General features: G+C 40.8%; 1 protein-coding gene and 1 long non-coding RNA gene across 8 annotated transcripts in view; one reads left to right on the top strand and one right to left on the bottom strand.

Annotated features, from left to right (window-relative positions):
- The window catches only part of CTNNA3 (catenin alpha 3), a 566,819-nt gene that overhangs the window by 149,527 nt on the left and 394,919 nt on the right, over nt 1-22,373 (bottom strand). For 6 of the 7 annotated variants that reach the window (XR_013838691.1, XR_013838692.1, XM_079975614.1 and 3 more), the window contains one exon: nt 19,577-19,733. The exons of the other annotated variant lie outside the window; for it this stretch is intronic. Coding sequence is in view for 4 of the 6 variants with exons in the window: in XM_079975614.1 (XP_079831740.1) it covers nt 19,577-19,733 (157 nt within the window). In the remaining 2 variants the exon portion in view is untranslated. The remainder of the gene's footprint in view (nt 1-19,576; nt 19,734-22,373) is intronic. 7 annotated transcript variants of the gene reach the window in all.
- Nucleotides 3,230-12,704, top strand: LOC307215996. Its single transcript, XR_013838863.1, has 4 exons — nt 3,230-3,329; nt 5,590-5,707; nt 8,514-9,023; nt 12,253-12,704. It is a non-coding gene; the product is annotated as an uncharacterized lncRNA (long non-coding RNA).

The following is a 22,373-nucleotide window of genomic DNA, read 5'->3' on the forward strand; positions in this document are numbered from 1 at the left end:
TCATTTCGGTTTTCCTAATAAAATGTTATTTAATACAATGACACTAGCTACAATAAAGTTACAAGGTTAAAAGAAGAACAGTCAGGATTTTGGCTTTTAAAAAACCCAAAAACTCAGCTATGTGGGGTTTTATGTTTAATCCCAGAGAGCCAATTTGAATGTGAATATCTGAAATTATAAAGTAGCTGTAATACACAAATTGCATCTAAGATGTGCTTGTTTGCAACTATTAATAAGGAAACCTTCCTTTCTACAGGCAATATAGTTTAAACTCAAAGATCAGATCTCCTGAATGAAAAACAAACAAACAAATATGCCATTGGCTTATGGAACCAAAAATAATAATAAATCCTGTTCTTGATTCTGCTTTTTAAACCAGAGAGGAAACAACACTGTTACCTAACCACTAGGAATGGAGATTACAATTTCTATCCTCAATTAAAACATGCTGGACATGCAGGGGGGATAATAAGACAATTTATATTATATATACATTTACAGTCCTTATCTCATTCAGACTCTCAGTGGCTTGGATCCATATTTGCTCTTCCATGAATGCAAGGGCTCCTTCTGTTAGCAGATTTCCCATACAACCTCCCCACACACTAATCTGGAGTGGCTCCCCCAACCCCTATAAAGAAGATTTGTGGACAGGGAGAGAAGTTGCCTTCTTTCTTCCATCAACAGAAGCATCCAGGATCTCTGGAAGCAAGCCAATGTTTCCTTGCTCTCCATTGTATGGTAAACAACAAAGGCTGAAAGACAGAGAACAATCCCTGAGGGATGGCTCAGACAGTAGAACATGATGTTCTTAATCTCAGGGTTGTGGGTTCAAGCCCCATGCCGGGTCAAAGATTCCTACATTGCAGGAGGTTGGACTAGATCACCTTGTGGTCCTGTTCAACTATACAAGTCTGTGGTTGTCTTGGTACTTAAATCCTATTGAGTAAGGTTAAGGCCATCAAGTTTAGTAGGTTTCAACATTTGTCAATCGGTGTTGCATTGCTGCCAACCCAGGTCTACTCAGTTAGTTAGTAGATAGTCCACTTCATGCATTGCTGTCATGATTCAGGGCTCTGACTTCCCATCCTCAATGGAAAAGGCCACAGATTCAAGACTCTCTAAGGCCAGTAATATGCCTTTTGACATTCCTACCACCTTTGGAGTTCCAGCAACCTCCAGCCTCAAGAGGTCATATTACCTTTCTCAGGCTTGAAGGACTCCAGCTCAGAAACCTTGCCTTCCCTTTCCCCTGGAACCAGTGGCTGCTGAAACAGCAGAGGTGCCTCTCAGAAGGAGGGGGATTAGCTATCAAAGGACACTGCAGTTCTCTGTGGGGATTTACTGACAGAGAAGCATTAAAGTCTGCTTCCGAGTTTAGGTGGCACTTGGAACTATCCAAGATGCTACCCACTTTCTTTGTTTGCCTTTGGTCTGTTTTGTGTGACCTTGCTTATCTGGATTTAACTTCTTGTATGATCTTGCTTATCTGAACTTAAAGTCTACTACACCTGACTGTGCCTTGCTGGAACCTGACTACTGTTTTATCTGATCTTCCTTCCTGGATTTGGAACTGGGACTAGCAGTATGCAATCTTGTGACTCTTAAACCTGTGATTTGTACAAACATACACACACATGGGTTGGAACCCTGGCCACCAGCAAGAACAGAAGATTTGCATTGAAGTCCTGACCTCTTAAGCAGCAAAGATAGCCAACAGCCCTCAAGGAAACTTCTCTCTTGATCCCTTGGTTTTCTGCCTGATGCTGTTATCCAGAGTGCCTTGGGGATGGTAAAGGAGGATGGGAAGGGGGAAACCTCCCTCCACTGCTGCCCTTGTACACTATCACTGCTGCTCCAGCCACTTCTACTGACTGAAAGGGACTGGTGAGGTTGGTGGGTGGAGAACTAGTTTGGAGGCCTTTGGGAGATTGAAGTGGATAGTGGGGGCTGGAGGATATTTTTATGAGCTTTCAGATTGGCTTGGAGAGGAAAACTCCCCCCTCTCTTTTGGAAAGATCTCATATTCTTTCCAAGGTAATCTGAGGTGGGCTTGGGATACCCAGCTCTATCTTAGGTCGCATCCACACCATACATTTCCCCCATAAGTGGCACATGCCTTTCCCCTCTCAAGAATCCTGGGAACTGTAGTTTGTTAAGCTGGAAACTGTACCTCTTTGAGGGGAAACTCTTATTCCCAGGGGAAGTCATGACTATTAAAGTGGTATCAATGTACTTTAAACATATGGTATGGATGTGACCATGATGGCTGACAAGCTGTATTTCAAGGACCCTTGTGCAACATTACAGATTATATCTCAAGGAAGTTGCTAATACGCCTCTGAGAAACCACAGCGTTTCCAGGAACATACTTTGAAAACCAACAATTTAAGCAATGCCACAGCTAATGTGGGGAAGGTAGCTATTGATGAGCTTCATCTTCTTTCACTGTTGCAAAACTGTGGTGGTAGAAAGGATGTGGGCATCCACATAGCTATTCAAGATAACAGAAGCACACTCCTGAACTTGGCAACCCCACATTACAGGCTTACATGTACCTGCCCTATCAATTCTGGGTGATATCAGTCATCACTATGTTCTACTGTAGTAAAAGAAAAGATAAATTGAAAATGGTTTTCATTGTTGTTTTAGTTTAATAAATTATGTTAACTTGAAGACTGCCAATGAAATGCCTTTAGAGAACATTTTCAATTACAGGAAAAGCTATGCTTTTCAGCCCATATAAATTATAACCTTCAGTACAATGCAGCAGCTACTGCATTACCAAAGGGCATTCATCCAGCAAATCCCAGCTCCAGCTAACGCCATCATCTTGAGAAACTCAGCCGATGACTCATAGTGTTCAGCAATGTATCATTTTTAATTGCTGCTTTTGAAACTATTAGAAACCATATATAACAGGACGTAAGAGATAAGTTGAACATTGCATCACATTATTTCACAGCAAGGCAGCAGGTGCACAATCTTGCTCATCTCCACCACGTCCTGTTGAGGTCCTTCACATACAAAAGCACCTTGGGGTTAGAAAAGAGTAGTCACATGTTTGCCTCAATGCAGTTCCCAGCTGATGTCTCCATACTGGGACAGAAAGGTAATGATTCCCCTGCAACCTTATTCTCACCCAGGCATCTAGTGGACTGAGTATTTTTGAACAGGCTGCTTCCACCTGGAGTGGCAGAGGGGCCACCAGTCCCAGCTGCCAAGCAAGGGCGCAAGCGATTTAGACGTTGCTGCTGAGCTCCTGGCATTATGTGGCATCCGCCAGAGAGGTCTCACTGACTTTCCAGAAGTCAAGGGACAATATGGGGGTGAGTAAGTAGGATGGCTTTCAGAATCACCTGCAACAAGAAAAGCTAGAATAACGTTACCGAGCACACTGAATGCTTATGTCACTTCCCATTTAGTGGCTGGGCCTCATAGCCTGTCCTCTCCTTCACCCACCTTACCCTACCCCACCCCACCCAAAAACTCCTCATTAAAGTAAAACAAAAATAAGCATTTATGTAAAGGTGGGAAAGGGACCTTAATGAATAAATTTAGGAGGGAAAATGCGTAAGCATTTGGCTGTTGTTTCAATAATATATGTATGTACAGAAATACATGAAACCACATTTTATGAAACTTATGGTTAGATGGTATGGAAATTAAAATGCAGGTTAAACAGAAGGGAGAGATATACGCTGGGGAAAGTGTGGGAAAGCCGGAAAGCATAGACATGTATAGCAGTTATCATGTGTGCACAATTCTCCTCCAAAGCAATTTGTGGTAAGTTCCAGGGAAATAAATGTCACACGCTGCCTGTGAACTCCCAATTACTTCTACTAAATGAAGCCCCAAAGTTCATCTTTTATCCTACAAAAAATAATATTAAGCTTATTAGCATCAGTCAAATTATGTGTGGTGCAGAACTGGAAACTCTTAGGATGTTATAAAAGGTCAAGCATATAAGCTAGGAGTGGAGCACTGAACATGCTGAACTGATCAAACTGTGAAGAACCAGTCTGAGTGATGGGTATCATTATATTGAGGAGAGTTTCTTGCTTAGAAGTACTCACAGATGGTAGCTTTGCCCCACTGGCTCATCAGCTAAGGCCAGAGAACAAATTTGAGGAAAACCAAATTTGCACCTGATCTGCAGCGCCTGATTTAATACGGATATTGGAGCATAGTCCAAGTGAGGGCTTTCATTTTCTTTAACAGAATCTAGCTGCTTAGAGAAGCTAGGAAGAGCAACAGGTGCTACACACTTTGCAAAAGGGCTGAAAATACCCCATGATAAATGGTATGTGGTAGCATTAAAAAAAGTATTTTTGAGAGACAGAGACAGAGAGAGAGAGAGAGAGCCCTCATGTCATCACACACTGTACCTCACAGAGGCATTTCTACTCCTGTTTTGAACTGTGTAGCAACTGATGCACTTTCTAGTTTCTCTGAGTATCTAGATCCTGTTAGAAATGAAAGTGGGGAGAGTGTTAATTGATTGTAGCCCAATATAAACATAGAAGTATCTCACTTAAAGAAAAGAACTATGCACAATTTTTTTAAAAATGCAAGTTCCATTTTAGTCTGGCCAAAACTGACTTAATACTGGTCATGTGTAACATAGACATGGATGAAACAGAGCCAAATCCATCCATCCTGATTCTCAGCCAAGTATATACCCAATGCCTGAACATTGGGCTGCTTCTTTATTGAGCAGGATTACCATTTAAACAATACATTATAACCAAGGACACAGTGGCCAGGTAGTTATTTTGGGATTCCAATTGGAAAAAAAACAGCAATGAATTATTCAGGAATGTAAAAACAACAGACAGCAATGGCCTCTATATAAAATCTGTGCATGGAAAACAGGCAATCTAGTAAAGGAGCAATTAAGGGAAATTCCACACAATCGGAACCTTATTTATCAGACTCTAATGCATTGGTAAAAGCTGGGGGTAGGATAAGACTAACAGAGTTGGAATTAATAATAGATTCATATTCCCCAAATAATAGAGGAGCTGGTGTCAACAATATATAAAACAATTTATAAATTACCTACAGGAACATGAGATGGAGTAAAAGAAATGCTAAGAAAAGAATTGGGAGAATCAGTTGCTCAGGAAACGTGGGAGGAACTTTGGAGCAACCCCTCCCCCCAAAAAAACCCAGTGCCTGCAATAATAAAAGAAAATAAACAAAGTGCTGTATGAATGGTATTTTACACCTTACACACTGAGATCCGCAAATCCCACATGCTGGAGGTGGGGCTGTTCAGATCTCGCACTGTATGACATGTGGTGAATTTGTCTGAGCGTGCAAATATTTTGAGATAAAGTTATTTCAGAATATAGTAAAATAACAGAGCAAGTGGTTCACAGTAGACCGGCACAGGCTTTGCTGTCAAAAACTTTTGAATGGGTTTAGCACACGATGGTGCAGTTTTATAAGATTTATGTATAAATAAGCAAGTGGAGTAACTTCACCTACTGTTCATGGGATTGGTAACATATGGTTGGATCTGTTGGGATAAAGTAAATATATATGTAAATATATATTCTAATACTCTGTCTTTAACCAATGTAGCACATGACATTTCTCATGACCCTGGAGTCAGAATCCTTATCTTCAGGGGATGAAGGGGATGAAGGCAAGGACTCTGAAGCAAAAAAGGAAAGGCATGAAGTGTCAGCACATCTACCAGGTGAGCTATTGGTGCATATGCCCATTGCTTTTCTTCTTAAAAAATGTTTAGAGGTACTCTCATTTTCCTACTCATACTGAAATACTGCCCCTCAATGAGGCCAAACTTCACAAAATGTTTAGGAGTATGCATCCTCCTGCATCCCCCCAGAAAAAAGCACTGCATATGCCCCAGCCTGAGGATTCTAGTGCAGAAGACCCAGTCAGACCAGAGACCCCCTTGCTCTATCACATGGGTAGGCAAACTAAGGCCTGGGGCCCAGATGTGGCCCAATCACATTCTAAATCCAGCCCACGGACAGTCTGGGAATCAGCGTGTTTTTACATGAGTAGAATGTGTCCTTTTATTTAAAATGTAAAGGTAAAGGTAAAGGTACCCCTGCCCGTACGGGCCAGTCTTGACAGACTCTGGGGTTGTGCGCCCATCTCACTTAAGAGGCCAGGGGCCAGCGCTGTCCGGAGACACTTCCGGGTCACGTGGCCAGCGTGACATCGCTGCTCTGGCCAGAGCCAGAGCCGCACACGGAAACGCCGTTTACCTTCCCGCTGGTAAGCGGTCCCTATTTATCTACTTGCACCCGGAGGTGCTTTCGAACTGCTAGGTTGGCAGGCGCTGGGACCGAGCAGCGGGAGCGCACCCCGCCGCAGGGATTCGAACCGCCGACCTTTCGATCGGCAAGTCCTAGGCGCTGAGGCTTTAACCCACAGCGCCACCTGCGTCCCTATTTAAAATGTATCTCTGAGTTATTTGTGGGGCATAGGAATTTGTTCATTTTTTCACCTTCAAAATATAGTCCAGCCCCCCACAAGGTCTGAGGGACAGTGGACCGGCCCCCTGCTGGAAAAGTTTGCTGACCCCTGCTCTATCACAAAAAACTAATCCTATTCTAGGCTGCATCAAAGTCAAAGGAAGTAATAGGACCACTCTAATCTGCCTTGGTCAGACCACACCTGGAATACTGTGTCCAGTCTTGGGCACCACAATTTAAGAAGGATATCGACAAGTTGGAACATGTGCAGTGGAGAGCAACCAAGATATCTTTAGCCTGGAAAAGAGGAGACTGAGAGGAGATGTGATAGCCATCTTAAAATATCTAAAGGGCTGTCACATGGAAGATGGAGCAAGCTTGTATTTCCTGCTCCAGAGGGTAGGACAAAAACCAATGTCTTCAAGTTGCAATACAAGAGACTCCGACTAAATATCAGAAAGAACTTTCTGATATTAAAAGCTGTTTGACAGACTCCCTCAGAAGGTGGGTGATTCTCCTTCCTTGGAGGTATGCTGCACTGAGTGGCTCACAAACTGCCAGCTAAGTGTGATGAAAGGAAACAACATGGGAATGTATGTACATTAAACACATATCTCTGAGATCTGAGGAATGAGAGTGAAGTGGGATGGATATGTTATAGATAGGAGAGGGGCTGGGGGGGTGAAAGGGCCTTTTTGGTGGTGGCTCCACACCTATGGAATGACACACACTTCAGCGGTGGGTGGGTGGGTGTGTATCTTGCCCTAACCTTATATTCTTTCAGATGCCAGGTAAAAACTCTCCTTTTAAGAGGCTGATAGGCTGCCATTTTTATGATGCTGTTAATCACGTAATTTATGGTCATTATTGTAATATTTTTGTTTATAATGAATAATGTTTTTACATTACCTAATTTTTATAAACTTCCTTGTGGACATTTTTGGTGAGGGGTGGTATAGGAATCTCTTAAATAAATACCGTATTCCCAAAGCTAACTCCTACTTGCTAACCGTGATTAACAGGAAGCTGACATTCTGTGTTCACCACCCTTCATGTGTCTTGACACAATTTGTCACACCATCAAAAACTTTTAGAATATGGGTTGAGCCAAAAGATGTGAATCAAACCCTAGCAAGTGATAGAAAAACAAAACAAAACAGACAGACAGACAGACAGACAGACAAAAGAACGACCGCACGAACAAACAAACGAACGAATGAACGAATGAATGAATTGTGGTGGTTTCATATAGTAAAGTCATTTTAAAAATGCTTTTTGTAAATGAATCTGATGCTTGACAAAAACTGTTTCCAAGGTATAATTTTAGGATTTTCTTCACATAACTGGATTAGCCCTGACATATATAGAAGGGAAATACTGCTAGACACATTTCTATCACTTTCATCTCTCAAATTGGTCAGAATGTGGCTAGGAAGGCACAACAAACTTTGCTGAAAGTAAATGGACCCATTGTGCTCCAAACCCTTGTACTCAGGGCAAAATAAATGCTATTCAGAAGTGATAAGCACATATTATTTACTACCAAAAGACGAGCCTTCACACTGGAAAAAATTAATCAGCCTACCTACCCGCTCTTCAGCTACTCACTGAGTGTCACAGATCCAAATCCTTAATTTCATTAGTAGCAAGGAAGGAATGCTTCTTAATTTCAACCCCTAGCTGTAGTGTTGAACTTAAATATACAGGAAAGAGTTTGTCATCTCTTCCTAATAAATGGCATAATGGACATATTCCATCTGCATGCTTAAAATGGACTGGCATTGCTTTCAGCTCAGATCTGCATTGCTTGGTGGGGGAGTGAGAGAGAGAGATAGAAAGAGAAAGAAAAAATGTCCATCTGAACACACATTTTTGTTGGAAAGGATGAGAAATTTTAGTAGTTTTAATTAACAGTGAAAGGAAAGAGAACTTCAGAAAGAAGCAGGAGAAGAGTTTAAAGAGGAGCTGAATGTTACCCATTTGCCTATTCTTTAGCACCATATCGGTACCCTGTTAAGTATTTTGAAACTTTCTGTATATTTATTATATATTTTTCAGACTCTCTACTTAAAAGAATCCCTCCTCACTTCTGATGCTGTGATCCCAATATCTTGATGGCATTTGAACGTTCCACCTACAGTGCTCCTTTTAAGTTACTAGGTCAAATGCACTGCAGGTTTATTTTTGACAGTTCCGTTGAAGCTTCACCAATTTATGTCAGAAGAGAATCTGATTCATTTGCTTCATCATTAGATCTACGCCTTAACTCCTACATTTTCCCCACTGGGTGCAAATGAACCTACAGAATAGCTCTTTACCATCTGTGCAATGTATCCTTTTATATCCACAGCAAATGCCTTCCAAGTTCCCTCCAAAATGCAGTCTAGTAATTGTTTGTCTCTTTCTGTTCACCACTCTCTCAATATGTCCTTATATCTTAAAAAGTTTTTGATGAGACAAGCTGCATTGGTTCCTTCTCATCTCCTACGGCTGCCGTGTCTCAGCTCCTGTGCCCACTGACTTCCACAGTGATTGAAAAACCCGTCTACTGTGCACCTTAATTATAAGGTACACACTACTGCACTCCCCAAAAGAGGATTAGTAAGATGGCCTACATTTCAGCCTTTTACTCTGCCTGCATTGGGAAATCATTTCACTTTGATATAAATGGGCAAGCACACATAATTTTCCTGAAACTGGCCTGTCAATCTGAACCATCAGCCATTTCCCTGTTGGCAGTAAAATCAAGGTGAATGCTGAATCACTCGTTCTCCCTCTTCACAGCACCATCTGATTCATAGCAACATTCATGTAAAAAAAAACAGCACCATAACCATTCCCGTTCTCTACAGTTGGGACATTCTCTACAGTCATAGTATTTCTTCTACAACACAAGCAAAATAAATTTTGTTGTTCAGACACACATCATTATTTCCCGAATAACTCCTGTTAAGGGTTGGAGTTTTGGCAATATTGGCAAATAGCGAGATATTGCAATATTGAAACCTGCATGTTATAGAGTGGGTACAAAACTGCCCACACAATATTTCATCATTAGATCTACACCATTAAATCACAAGAAACAGGAAACATTTTTTAAAAAGCAGATCTATTCGTGAGATAACATATTATGGCATGGTGCACACATAATCTTCTGTGCTATATACATCATTTACTTGGGGAGCGGGGGAGGAAGTTTCCTGTCTTTAACATTTAAGCTGGTGTAGAATGCATCCTCCTATCAACAGACAGAGCTGGGTGAGAATAAATCAATGGTTCAGCATCTGCATTTTGCCCTAAACTCTTTAGAACCTGCCTACCTGAGAGATCAGAATATCTCCCAAGTCTTGCTCCAAACTGAGTGCTCTCCACAGCATTTCATCTATGCTTGGAATCCAAAAAAGAACCCTAAGGTTACATACACCACACTGTACATATAAAAGCACGATTATACAATTTTAACAGTCATCGCTTTCACCAAAGAATCTTTGGAATTCTAGTCTATCAAGGGTGCTTCTAAAAACACTCAGGACTCCTAACAAACTACAGTTCCCAGGATTCTGTCTCAGTCATGGCTTCCATGTGGCATAAGAGTGCTTTAAATGTATGGTGTGGGTGTGACCCATGTTGCATGAGATAAATGGGATTGCTGGGTTTTTCCTTTGAACATTCACAAAGTGCTCTTTGAACCTCAGTCATCTGCAATGTGACATCAGCAGTTTCCCTTCAGGAAACATTAAGTCTAGAGTTTCCTTTGAGATGTGCAATGAGTTCTACAATTCTTTAGATCCTGATTTATTTTGTTTCCTGGATTGTATGAGGTGGAGAATTGAGCAGCAATCCTCCAAGGGCCAGGGAGAGTCCTTCAACTAGCTTGAGCATAATGTATCCCTAAGCATGACCTGCTGTTTTTCTTTGTTTCCCCATGGGGAATATTCAAAGTTGTACAATGCCTCTCCGCTGCCTGATGTTATGCTGAGATGCAAAATGTCACCCTTTCGTTGTATATGCGTATGTGTGCATGTGTTTTTCAGAGATTTTCAAGGATATTGGAATAAGCACTAATATTTTTTTCAGGATGGCAGGTGGCTTAGATAAGATGATAGTTTTTCATAAGCTTTATTTTATTGTATGTTTAAAAAAAAACAGCAAAAAGCAGATTTGCTCCTATTTCAAGAATCCCAGCAGTGTACCTCACTTGTAACAGAACAATCCAAGGAGACAGGGTGCTGCTGCTGCTGTTGTTTTTAAAGGAAGATGACCACCACAATTGTGGAAAATCTTTCCATGGGAAACTTGCCAAATGCCCAGGCTTGGGCATTTTCCAGATTTTCAGTAAGCCCTTCTTGTTTGGGTCTAACTTTTAACAAGCAGGGATAACTCGATTAGGGTGAATTTCCATTTGATGCATGTGTATTATTTTTTATTACTGTTTTACACATTGGTTCCATACCCTCTCAGAGTGTCAGCTTCAGTGATGAGATCAAACAGACAGATTCAACATAGTTGAGTCAACATAGGTGATTCCAGCAAGAGACTGGAATCAGAGAATTCCTGCAGTATCCATCAAAAGGTCCTGGAATATTTCTGACTGCACTTGAAAGATGTGTTTTTACTAGTAAAATAGAGGGCTAGATGTGTCTAGATAAAAAGGTTTCCAGGGGGTGTGCATTTTTATTTTTAAAAAAATCTGCAGAAACAGCCATGGGTCTTGTCAATTTTAAAGCAATTTTAAAGACTTGTTTTGCTTCAAACAGAGCCTGCTGAGCTGCGATTTTAACAAGCTTTTGTGTGCTACCTAAGTGGAAGATGTTACATTAGCACTCACCTGTAGGCACCCTCCTTTTTTTTTCACTTGACAGGAATATAAATGTGAGATTTCTATACTTATAATAGCTAAAAAGCAGCTGAGGTGAATATGCAACTACTAATGCAAAACAGTTTTTGACATTTCTTTTTCTTTTTTGTCCCTCTCAGCCACATTCAGAACATACAATGACTTTATTCTGAGTGGGAGATTTTCAATATATATTTCTTTAATTTTTAGGGATTTTTTTCTTTCCCACCTTCAGCTTCATGCCGAAAACTTTCACAGTTCTTCCTTGAAGTTTAAGTTACCTGATGCCATATGATATTATGTGACTGACAAGTGGGCAGCCCCAGCCACCTATCAGTGGCCCTCCCTCTCTGCCTTCCTTCTAGGGAAAAGGGGAGGATTAGGACTGCAGCCTTTGTTAATTACATTGTCAAACAAATGTAACAAATGAATAAAACAAGTATAAAATATTGTGCATTGGGGGAAGTTTACAAACCCATGACTCATTTAGAAATCATGTTCATCATTTTGTTTAGACCTATTTAAAAAATGAGTTCAGTTCCTAGTTGTTGTACCTAATGAACCTCCCTTTTTAAATGAATTAATATTCTACAATTTTATCCTGTGAACTGCCCTGAGACCTGCAGGTATAGGGTGGTATATAAATTTAATAATAATAATAATAATAATAATAATAATAATAATAATTTTTTAAAAATGTTCTTATCAGCCATTTAACTCCAAGGCCCTAGCCAGTCATTCCATATCCATGGATACTGTAGAGAGCCCTCCACACTTATTATTGTGCAGGGGGGGTTCTTCTACAGACATGTGTATTAAATATTTTCCCAGATACTGAATATCCAGATACAGGATAATATCCAGCTTGAGTGACTTGCAAAAAGAGATTGTATGATCTCAAATTATTGTGTTTAGTTACATGTGTCATGCATCTCTCTCTATCTATCTATGGCATTTCAGGAAGTAGCACAACAATCCACCCACAAACTCATCCCTATACACCATGCTGGAAGGAGTTTGGTTTGAATGGCTCAGTTCAGCCAGTCTTTGCCAATAGAGAACTCCACCACTGGCTGGGAAGACTTGCTGGCAAGGAGGGCCCCAATATGCCCACTCACAAGGAGGAAGCTACTGCCGGCAGAAACTCACCAAACAGGGTGAGGAGGGAGCAGGACAAAGCTGTCGTCTGGATCCTATGTGAACTCTGCTGCCAACACATGGCAGCCAAGTGCCCATGCCAGGCCTCTTCTTTACCCCAGTCTAGGAGCTGGCACAGCAAAAGCTATATCCTGCATCTCATCTTCTGACCTGTCGAGTATGACCACTGGGGCTTCGAATGTGGTGCTGGTGGTGCCACTCCATTGAGCCCTATTGTTGCTGACTTTGGAAGTAAAAAAAGGCCTAATAATTAACTAGAGTATTAGGGAGAATTGTTTGTAAAGACATTCCTACTTGCAGTGACTCTGACAAAGTGCATTTGCCCAGAATGATGGCAGGAAGCAGCAAAAAGAAAACAGCAGTAGTCACTGGAGGGAAGTGAAGGAGAAAGGATCTTGAGGTAGTTCAAGTGGTGGAAATGACAGGGGAAGCAATTGTAAGATTAAACCTGAAGCTGCTTGCACCAAGAAATCATGACCAAATGTTACAACAATGCAAAGCTCTCAAGAGCTTTATCCTTGGAAGGCGCTCACACGTATTTCAAACTCCATGAAAAATATTATTAGTGGATCAGCAAATGTGACCAAGGGGAAGCACAGGTTAAAACAACAGCAAATAGGGACATGGAAGAAATTTGGATTGCTTAGCATTTTAATGCAAACCTCTGGAATTTGCACTAACTGAATCAAAAAGCAAACAGCAGCTATCTTAGAAATTCACTGCCCTCCAAATTTTGAAATATACTTCTTTAATAAAAAATGTGTACAAAAGATTTATGTTAAGGGAAAGTGTCACATACTGTGGAGGTGTGCATATACTATGGAGGAGGGGACCTGTTTTACAAATCTGTGCCACTACCACCCAGGAAAGATGCTTAGGCCTTGCTCCCATCTGTTAATTATGATGATTTTACTATGTCAAAAAATGTGGTACAATAAACAAAACAAAAGGAAGATCAAGCATTTTTCTAAGTCCTGTTAGAGAATGAACCTCTGCAGGAAAATCATCAATGTCAGCCCTAGTGGATAAACACTACATAGCATAAATTGGGTTTAATTTTAATTATAGGTTGAATCACAGTGTAAAAGCAACATTACAGAGTCAGACAAATGGATCACCTAGTTCAATTTCCTGACGGTTGTTTACAGAGGAATTGTACAAATGTGCTAGATAACAATGAAACACTTGATTCCCTCTTTGGGCATAAATGTCACTATTAGCGTAAGGGGCCATTTTATATTCTTTATTCCTCACCCACAGCATGTTTCTTTCAAATCATCAGAGCCGTACTATTTATTACTTGTCATAGAAGACTTTTAAACTGTTCATATTGTTTTTCATTTTGCATTTCCTCAAGTGATAGGATATTTCAAGGGCAGCTTTTTATAGAGCCAGTTCCCTTGTAAGGCAAAGACTCACACTGTTTTTGTAGTATCTGTTTTTTACAAATATACATGTTGAGCAGAGGGGACCATACCAACAACCAGACAGACAGGGCTTGTCTTCAGAACTCAATCAGCTCCCCAAAGCAATAACAAACAATTTAAGGAATCACAAATCTCATGCTTGGAAGCTAGCCAAGAACAAAACCTAGAAACTTAAAATGCACAATTGTTTCCTTCAGCCCCTACCCAAGCAGAGATGGTATATCACATATTCAAGCAGCTAGTCTCCACTAGTCATTAAAGGCCCTTAAGTATGTTCCATTGCCAAAATATGGCTTGAAGGGATGACATTTTGAACATACGAAAAGCATATTTTGCACAATATGTGCAAAACAGCTCTCTATCTGACAAGCAAAAACAGATGTTTTAAAGGAACACAAAGTGGGTATTTTAGAGGAACACAAAGTACTTCTTTACTTTCAGCAGAAGGCTTAAACTTTTGTAAAAACATTAGGAGTGGGCAAGATGGAGATCAGGAGCTGCACAGAACTCCAAACTGTCTTAAACTACTGGAAAAATAGGCCTTTTCAAAATTTGCTCCCATAGGGGCTTGTTTAGAACCAAACTCAAACTTGCTCTAAGGTTCTTATTTTGTATTGATACCTGGAGCCTTTTCCAGGATAAAAAAAATATGTGAATATTGCCGCTGGTTATATCCAATTTTTGTAGAGAGATTCTGGACAAGAAGAGTCTTGAAGAAAATGGATAAGTACACTCAGCTGGAACAGTTAAAGGTCTCTGGTGACGCAATTATTCATAATTTCAGCACAAACCATGCTCTCCAATTCTTAAATGAAAGGCAAACCAAAAATAGGATGCTTCATTAACTGGGATGGCTGTGCAATAGTATTTGGACATCATGCAAATACTGTATAGTGTTGAGTGGGAAAAGAATGTTGTATACAGTAACAGTTCAACATTAGCACTACCAAGGTGCACTGATGTTTATTTCTCTTCTCTTCAGGGGTCAAGTGCAGGGAAATAACCTAAAACAAGTGTTGGGAACCTGTTGCCCTCCCTGTGTTGTGTCCAGGCTCCCATCAACTCCAGTCCGCAAGCCTGATGGGATTTAAAATACAACAATTTATGGATGGCCACATACTGTAAGTTTTGGAAGGTGGAGCCTGAAACAAAATGTTTCAGCGTGTACTCACTTCCTAATAGGATCGTTCCTGTTGCAGCTAGACAGCCATGTTCTCTTCCATTCCAACCCCCCATTTTCTATTCCTCACCAGGGACCTGGGTGCAGGCAGGCTCAGGGTGCATGTGAAAATTGTGCCGCTTATCAATGCATGTGAGGGCAAAAGGGGTGTGTGAATCCACACCCTCTCTCTCTCCTTCAGGTTTGACTGCCCCCAACCTGGCCAGAGGCCAGAGTTTCCCTACAGATCATTGCTCCTGTCAGCTCTCCCCACCCCCAGGCAGCAGCAGCAGGAGGAGGCAGTACTTGTCTTCAGTGCAGCCATCTTTGAAGTAATAGCAGCCACTGACACATTCCCACCCTCCTACCCCCTCTCTCTGTATATGCCCTGTAACGATGAGGCAGCTTAACTACCTGCATTGCAGCATCAGCGTGAGAGGAGGAGGAAGAAGGAACTTGGGAGGTGGCACTGGCAGGCGCTGGCACTGCACCACCCTGGGCAACTTGCCCCGCTGAAGTGAAGGGATGAAAGAACCGTGAAGGGTAGTGGGGGAAGGCGGGTTGCTCTTTGCCCCTAATGAGGATGGACAGACCAAGGTTCGACTGGGCTCTCTGGCACTGCTCGCAACACCTGGAAAAATCAAACCTTCCTCCTCCAACTAGCAGCGCCAGTGAGACATGCTTCTAAGACAGGAGCCCTATCTCACCTGACAGTTTGGTTGTTGACTTCCATGGCTTTGGAGGCACGAATACAGATCCTTGCAAAGGATTCAAGGGAACCTGAGTATGCCTCTGTTCCTCACTACTAACACTCAACATTTAGTAGCTACTGAGTATTCTCGGTCCTCATTGAATTATTTCATTGGGAGGCGGGGGATGAGCCCTTAGATTTTATTTTTGAAAGATTTTCTTGTACTTCTGCAAAGGGCAAATCTCTCCTGTTCATCCCTCTTGTTTCTCAGTTGATCTAGTTTGACTCTGCCACTTGAGTTCACTATTAGCAGAGGGTTGCTTAGAGTATACTGAAAATGGAGCTCCCTCCTGTTGTCCAGCAGAAAGAAGCAAGTCACATGGTGTGTCAAATGGTGTGGAATTTTTAGCCAAACCATCATATCTTCATGTTCTTCCTAGGCCCCATAAATTTATGTTACCCGGAACGGAATGGTTGCTGTTTCTCATTTGTTGCTTCACACAAGTTACTGGGTCAAGTTACTGGGTGCCTTAAGACAATTTGGATAATTTGTAGTTGCATTTCATCACAATTAGCTCAGAGCAGGGTGAGCACACACGTGATTAACTAACAGTTAACAAAACATTGCAGCTGCTCACTAAAATGAGAGGGCTTTCCGCAGAAATACCATTAAAAGGTTGAGCCATTATTTGTGAAGATAAAGCAGAATCAGACTCAATACAAGATGAATAAGAGAGCCAGTTCGCATCCCCTCCTTAATTGCGGAAGAAAGACTGCAGAAAACCACCACTGAATGTGAATTTACACTGAATACATTTTTAGTGAACACTATTTTAGAATACATTTTCCAAGATTAATATGCATATCTCTCTTTAAAAATGTGAATTTGGCACAGTATATTTGTTCAATTTAGGAAGCACTTCAAAATATACCATAGCATAAGTGTGTGTGCAGGCTGTACACACACACACACACACACACACACACACACTATTGCTGGTAAACTTTTATTTATACATTTATTTATTGTTCAACCAGTTGCAACTGAATGCTAGATAGCTATAGATAAAACCATAAAGCCACACTCCATATAAAGGCCTCTTTTTTTGCTGCTGGTAAATAATATTCAAGGAATAGGAGACACAAAGGTGGCTTTATGACCCATTTATCTCTACAAATCTAATGCCAGTTCAATATACAAGAGGTGCTGTTGCGCATAGCCTTTGAAAACTAATAGGGACCCAAGAGGTATCTGAAGAGACTAAAGGGGATGAAGTGGCAATTACTTCTTTTCCCCAGTCTTGCAGGTGCCCCATATGACCGGCAGAAATGCTAGCAATCCGAAATGCCACGCACACAGCATCAGCATACAGAGTGTAGAATCCAATACCCTTTACAGAAACCAGAGCATCCTAGCTTGTATTTAAAGCTTTCACGTCTGCAAAAGGGTGCTCAGTATAAATACATAAGCAAGTTCTTCAGAAGGATCTGGAATTGAGGAACTACATCCCACAAAACTCCTTCTGTTTCTCTCATGGTTGTCAGTCATGTACTCCATTATCTGTACTCCATTACAGCCCATCACTTAGCTGTCTATTTCCCTTCTGACACCAGTATACCTCTAATCCAAAATGTGAGGGGGGTGGGCGGGTGGACAGTTCTTTTGCACTGCCAAAGGCTCTTAATGGTTCCCCATTGTCACTCAATGTCTCCACTGCACCAGAAGTGATTTCGTCATGCTGGCCGCATGACATGGAAAGCTGCCTGTGGACAAACACTGGCTGCCTCACCTGAAGTGAGATGAGCGCTGCACCTCATAGTCGCCTTTGACTGGACTTAATCGTCCAGGGGTCCTTTACCTCTATCTTCAATGTCTCTGCACTTAGCTACCGCAGCCAGGCTGATTTGCATAAGCTAACCCAAGCATTTGTTGTTGGCACAGTCATGCAGCTTTTATTTCCCCACTTCCTATCCCAGATATTAGCTAAATTCTAGCATTCATTCATTTATTGAGTTTGGAAGGGAGTAGTGTCTCCCCTCACGGTTCATAACATTACAAACAATGGTGGATACTCTAAGCTGGTGTGAAAAGGAGTGTTAGACAGCTATGCTAGAATGATTTCAAACCCAAGAGCAGTTCCCTGTTGTTGGTTTTTTTTTTGGTTTTTTTTTTTGCAGCAAAGTATGGCAAAAATGGCAGGCCTCTCTGCACCATACTGGTCTTAGATTTCTTTTCTTTTTAAATTTTCAACCTCTTTCAAATCTGTCTGTGACTGATGGTGGGGATGGTAAAGGATATTCAAGCAGTGAAAGGGTTAAAAAACCCCACAGTATTTGATTGGGTTTAATGATGAATGGTACAAGGAAGACTTGTTCAAAAACTGGTTTCCCAAAGTCAACACAGTTAAAACAGAATGCCACCCCTTTATCAGAAAGGTTAAGCTCTGATAAAGTTTAAGATGCTAGACAGAGTAAGCAAGATACTCAAAACAATCATATTAGCCCATTGATAGATAGATAGATAGATAGATAGATAGATAGATAGATAGATGATAGAATAAAATAGTGATAAGGAATATGGTCAAAAGCACAGAAATAGCTAAAGAGCCAAATCATGGTACACACTTCAGAGGAATGGGGGACATTCCCAGGGTTACTAGTCATTGACGTAGGACAAGGGAAAATCTTTCTGGTGTTCAAATATAGCAATCCTCTCCAGAGCATATACCAGACTTCATGCACAGAGCTTCCGCCAAAAAACACACCAACATCTGACAGCTACACAAGCCTACCACACCTGATAATTAGAAGCCAGCTCACAAACAGCATTTTTCAAAGACAAATCTGTGTGAAGGACAAACAACGAATCCACAAGGGGAAAAAGAGGTCCAAAATTCAAAGCCATTTTTGAATCTGATGTCAGAAATGACAGTGGTTCTAAAAAGGCTACAGTGAGAACTGAAATATTTCTACCAACTTGTATCTGTTTGCTTTCCCAACCATGACACACAACCCCTCCTTAAACATGACACTATTCAACCTCTTTTTATGACTGTGAAAGTCCCACAAATGGGATCTCATGTGGGCATTTATGTGTCAAAGCCCAAGTTCACATTGAAGATTCGATTCACAGTGCATAAACCCAGGGGTTTGGTGCTCCTGAGCACCATGAAGTGTGTAATTGACATGGGAAGCCATGGGTAAATCCAGCCATTAATTCTCAAATTGGCTGGAGTGTCTTGACTCCCTGAATTTGTCCTGAATATTAATGGTTTCTTCTCAACCTTGCTGTTCTTAGATATTATTTCAGCAGTTTCTACTGACGTTTGTGAAACATGCTACACCCCTTTGCTGCTAGATGTGCCTTATGGCCAAGTAAGCATTTCAGAACATCTTTTCAATCACATACAATTATAATTACTTTCCCCTGAAAACCCAAGTGTGAGTTGGGTCCACTAATTAGCTTTTTATCTTGGTAGGAGTAAAATGTGAACCTTTCAAAGCCTGCCTAGAAATGCTACTAATTTTCATTGAAGGCTATCCCACTGGTGGGTTGCATGCTTCAAGCTGTACAGTGTTTTTGCTGTAGCCGAGGATGAGGTGAAGGGAGCAACGAGCCTCTGCTGTCTTTTGCAAACTCCTACAGGGACTGGCAGCAATTGCATTCCTCTGTCTTCATATTCACTTTCCCTCACACTAATTTCACACCTGGCTAGATACTGGAGGCTGGATGATATAATGCAGCTTCCTAAGGGATTGTGTCGTTTCTCAGATAATCATTAAAAAAAAAAAAAAGAGGGAGAGGGAAAGGTATCTCAACAGGAAAAGATGAAATCAAAAGCAGCACACCTGATACAGCAAGAAAGTCATCAATGCTTGTAATGTCATCCACAGCTTCAGTGAGCACATGTATGTGGTTCTCCCATGTGTTTTTATACATTTCCATGTTGTTTCTCACCACCTGGCTTTTGGGTTGGGCCGCAAGAGCTAAAGCAGCGTTGATAACCTACAAGAAAAGAAAATGCACACTTTTCTTTGTAAAATACCCTAAAATCAGGCAGAAAAGTATTTAACTACATTTCAGTTTTCCAAGCTCTAAAACACAAAAGTCTCAGTTTTCACACCACATAGAAATATTGTGCATATGCTAACCTTCCTGATGATTTTAAATTCTGTTACAGTGAGACAGGAAACAGCGTCAGAGGGTCTCAAATGGAAGACTAGCAGATAGACACAAGCATCATATCCTTTGCACTCATCACCATGGTAGATGGTCAGAGGACAGAGATGCTTACCTGCTCATCTCCTGCAGTGCCACTATCATGCATGGCCAGAAAGGGGTGTTGCAGCTACTAGCTCAGCAGCAGTCAGGGGACAAAAGGGGCCCAAACCATTCTGCCTTCTCCTATGCAGCTCAGCCTAAGAAACCTGTTGTTCATGCACAGATTAGGCTTTCAGGCTGCCCATCTGCTAACTTGCCCTTCTGCTTTCTGTCTCACCTTCAAATCTTCAAACTGACTGCAAGAAAACACTTGTGGTTTTTATTTGTATGTGCAAGAGTCAATTATTTAAATAATTTTAAGAAAATGAATAGTCTGTATGGTGTCAACGGAGCCTCTGAGCACCAGATACTTCCTGTAGAGCAGGCACAGATAATAATTCTTACAAAATTTTAATTAGGTCAGGGTACCTGTAAATGGCTATCTTTTAAAGAGTAAATTAATACCTAATACTTTTAAGAGAAGTGATAAATAAAGACTGGAAGCATACTGGAAACCACCCTTGCTTTATAAGTCCAATTTTAAAGGGGTTGGGTTGGGTTAGGTACTGTATTTTCAGTTCATAAATCATATGACATAGACACATTACGGGCCAACATGAGGCATGACCTAAGCAAAGGATGGGAAGTTAAATGCAACAGCTAAATCAAACATGTAGCTCTGCATATATTTTTTGAAATTCTATATAGAATTGTTTTCTTGTTGAGTAAGGAAGGCTCCCTGAATTTTCACTGTATTAAATTGCTTCCAGCTTTAAAATATACCAAGACATCAGTCCTCAAAACAAAGACATTTTCTTTTAGGGAATATCCATTATTCAGATACTTTTCAAGTTAACGGTTCATTAAAACACAGAAATCTAAATCAGTTTCAAAAAGCTATTAGGTTTGAAGGTAAATCTTGTGTTTCTAATAGAGGGTTTTTTTTCATACTAAAGCTGCCTTTGACAAACAGAACAAATAATAAAGAAAAATGGTCAAAAATTAAAAGCTACTAAACCATATTCTACATTACACAGGCATTTATGATTCGCATTATTAAACAAATATATAACACAAAAAGAAATCTCATATGGCCCTGAATATATAAAAGGAGGTACTCCAAGTGTTGGGAAAGCCTGAGATTTGAAGGCAGCTAAAATACTTTTTGTCAAAAACCAAGTTGGTTTTATTTTTTTCTTCCTTTCTCTTTTGAAAAAAGAACACCTGAGTAAAATGTAAGTCATTATTCAAATGTTTCTTAGTAACGTGGAGTATATGTATTATTTTAGTTCAAATTTTATTGTACAATTAAACAGAACTGCTAAATAGAACAATATTGCTACATCATTCTCTCACACACAAATTCTATATTCCACCTTGCTATAGGTGGCCATTTCTTCTATCAGAGCAACCAGTTTAAATGTTTGTACACAGGAATGTTGGTACTACCCCAGATATGATAGGATGCCAACCTTCATAGTCTGCCAACGCTGAGCACAGTTTGTGAAACAACCTGGAAAGCTCCAGGTGATCAGAAAAACATGATGCCCCAGATATTATGGGCCTTCAGCTTCAGCACAACTTGCCCCACTGTCAGTGCTGCCTGATGTGTTTGCAATGCCAGTTAGAATCCTAAAATCATACAATTTCAGAGTTGGAAGGGACTCCAAGGGTCATCTAGTCCAACCCCCTGCAATGCATACGTTTGTCCCAGCATATTCTTTCCAGGCAGGCCAGGTGCCCCTGGAACATTCCTAAGACACAAAGGCAAGACCCCTCCAGTGTCTGACCCAAAGAGGAGTCAGGGGTATGCAGCCCCAGCACAAAGAGAAGCATAAGTTGACCACATGACATAAAGGGATACGAATTGCCATGCTTTCCCCATTTCCTCTGTCTTACATTGCCAGACAGTTTTGCATCTCAGTCTCATGGCAGGCAGTTTTGAGGCCAATGTAAAATCCAAACTCTACTTGGTTTGTGTCCTCTTTATACAGAGTCAATTCAATAACGAAAACAAAACTGATATTTTTGTTTAGCTTCCTAATTAAGGGCTAAATTGTGCTCATACACTGCAATCCTGCACCATGTAAATAAATATTCTTTTTTCATCTTAGTGTATAAATAATTCAAAGTTATATAAGCATTAACTAATAGAAAAGCATCCTTTGTTATTACCAATTTAGCATTTCACTCTTTGAAATCTTTCTACTGTCATTGAAGCCCCTTAAACAAAACACTAGGGTGATATCTCTGAAGAGGTGACTTAAACTTCCAGTACAGTACAATGCACCAGTGCTGCTGAAAGCAATATAATATGGTTCTTTGCAGCAAAACATCAAACCAGAAGATTTAAGAGATTATTAGGAGGGCATCCTTACAGGGACA

The sequence above is a fragment of the Podarcis cretensis genome, assembly GCF_951804945.1.
Source record: "Podarcis cretensis genome assembly, chromosome: 5".
NCBI lineage: Eukaryota > Metazoa > Chordata > Lepidosauria > Squamata > Lacertidae > Podarcis > Podarcis cretensis.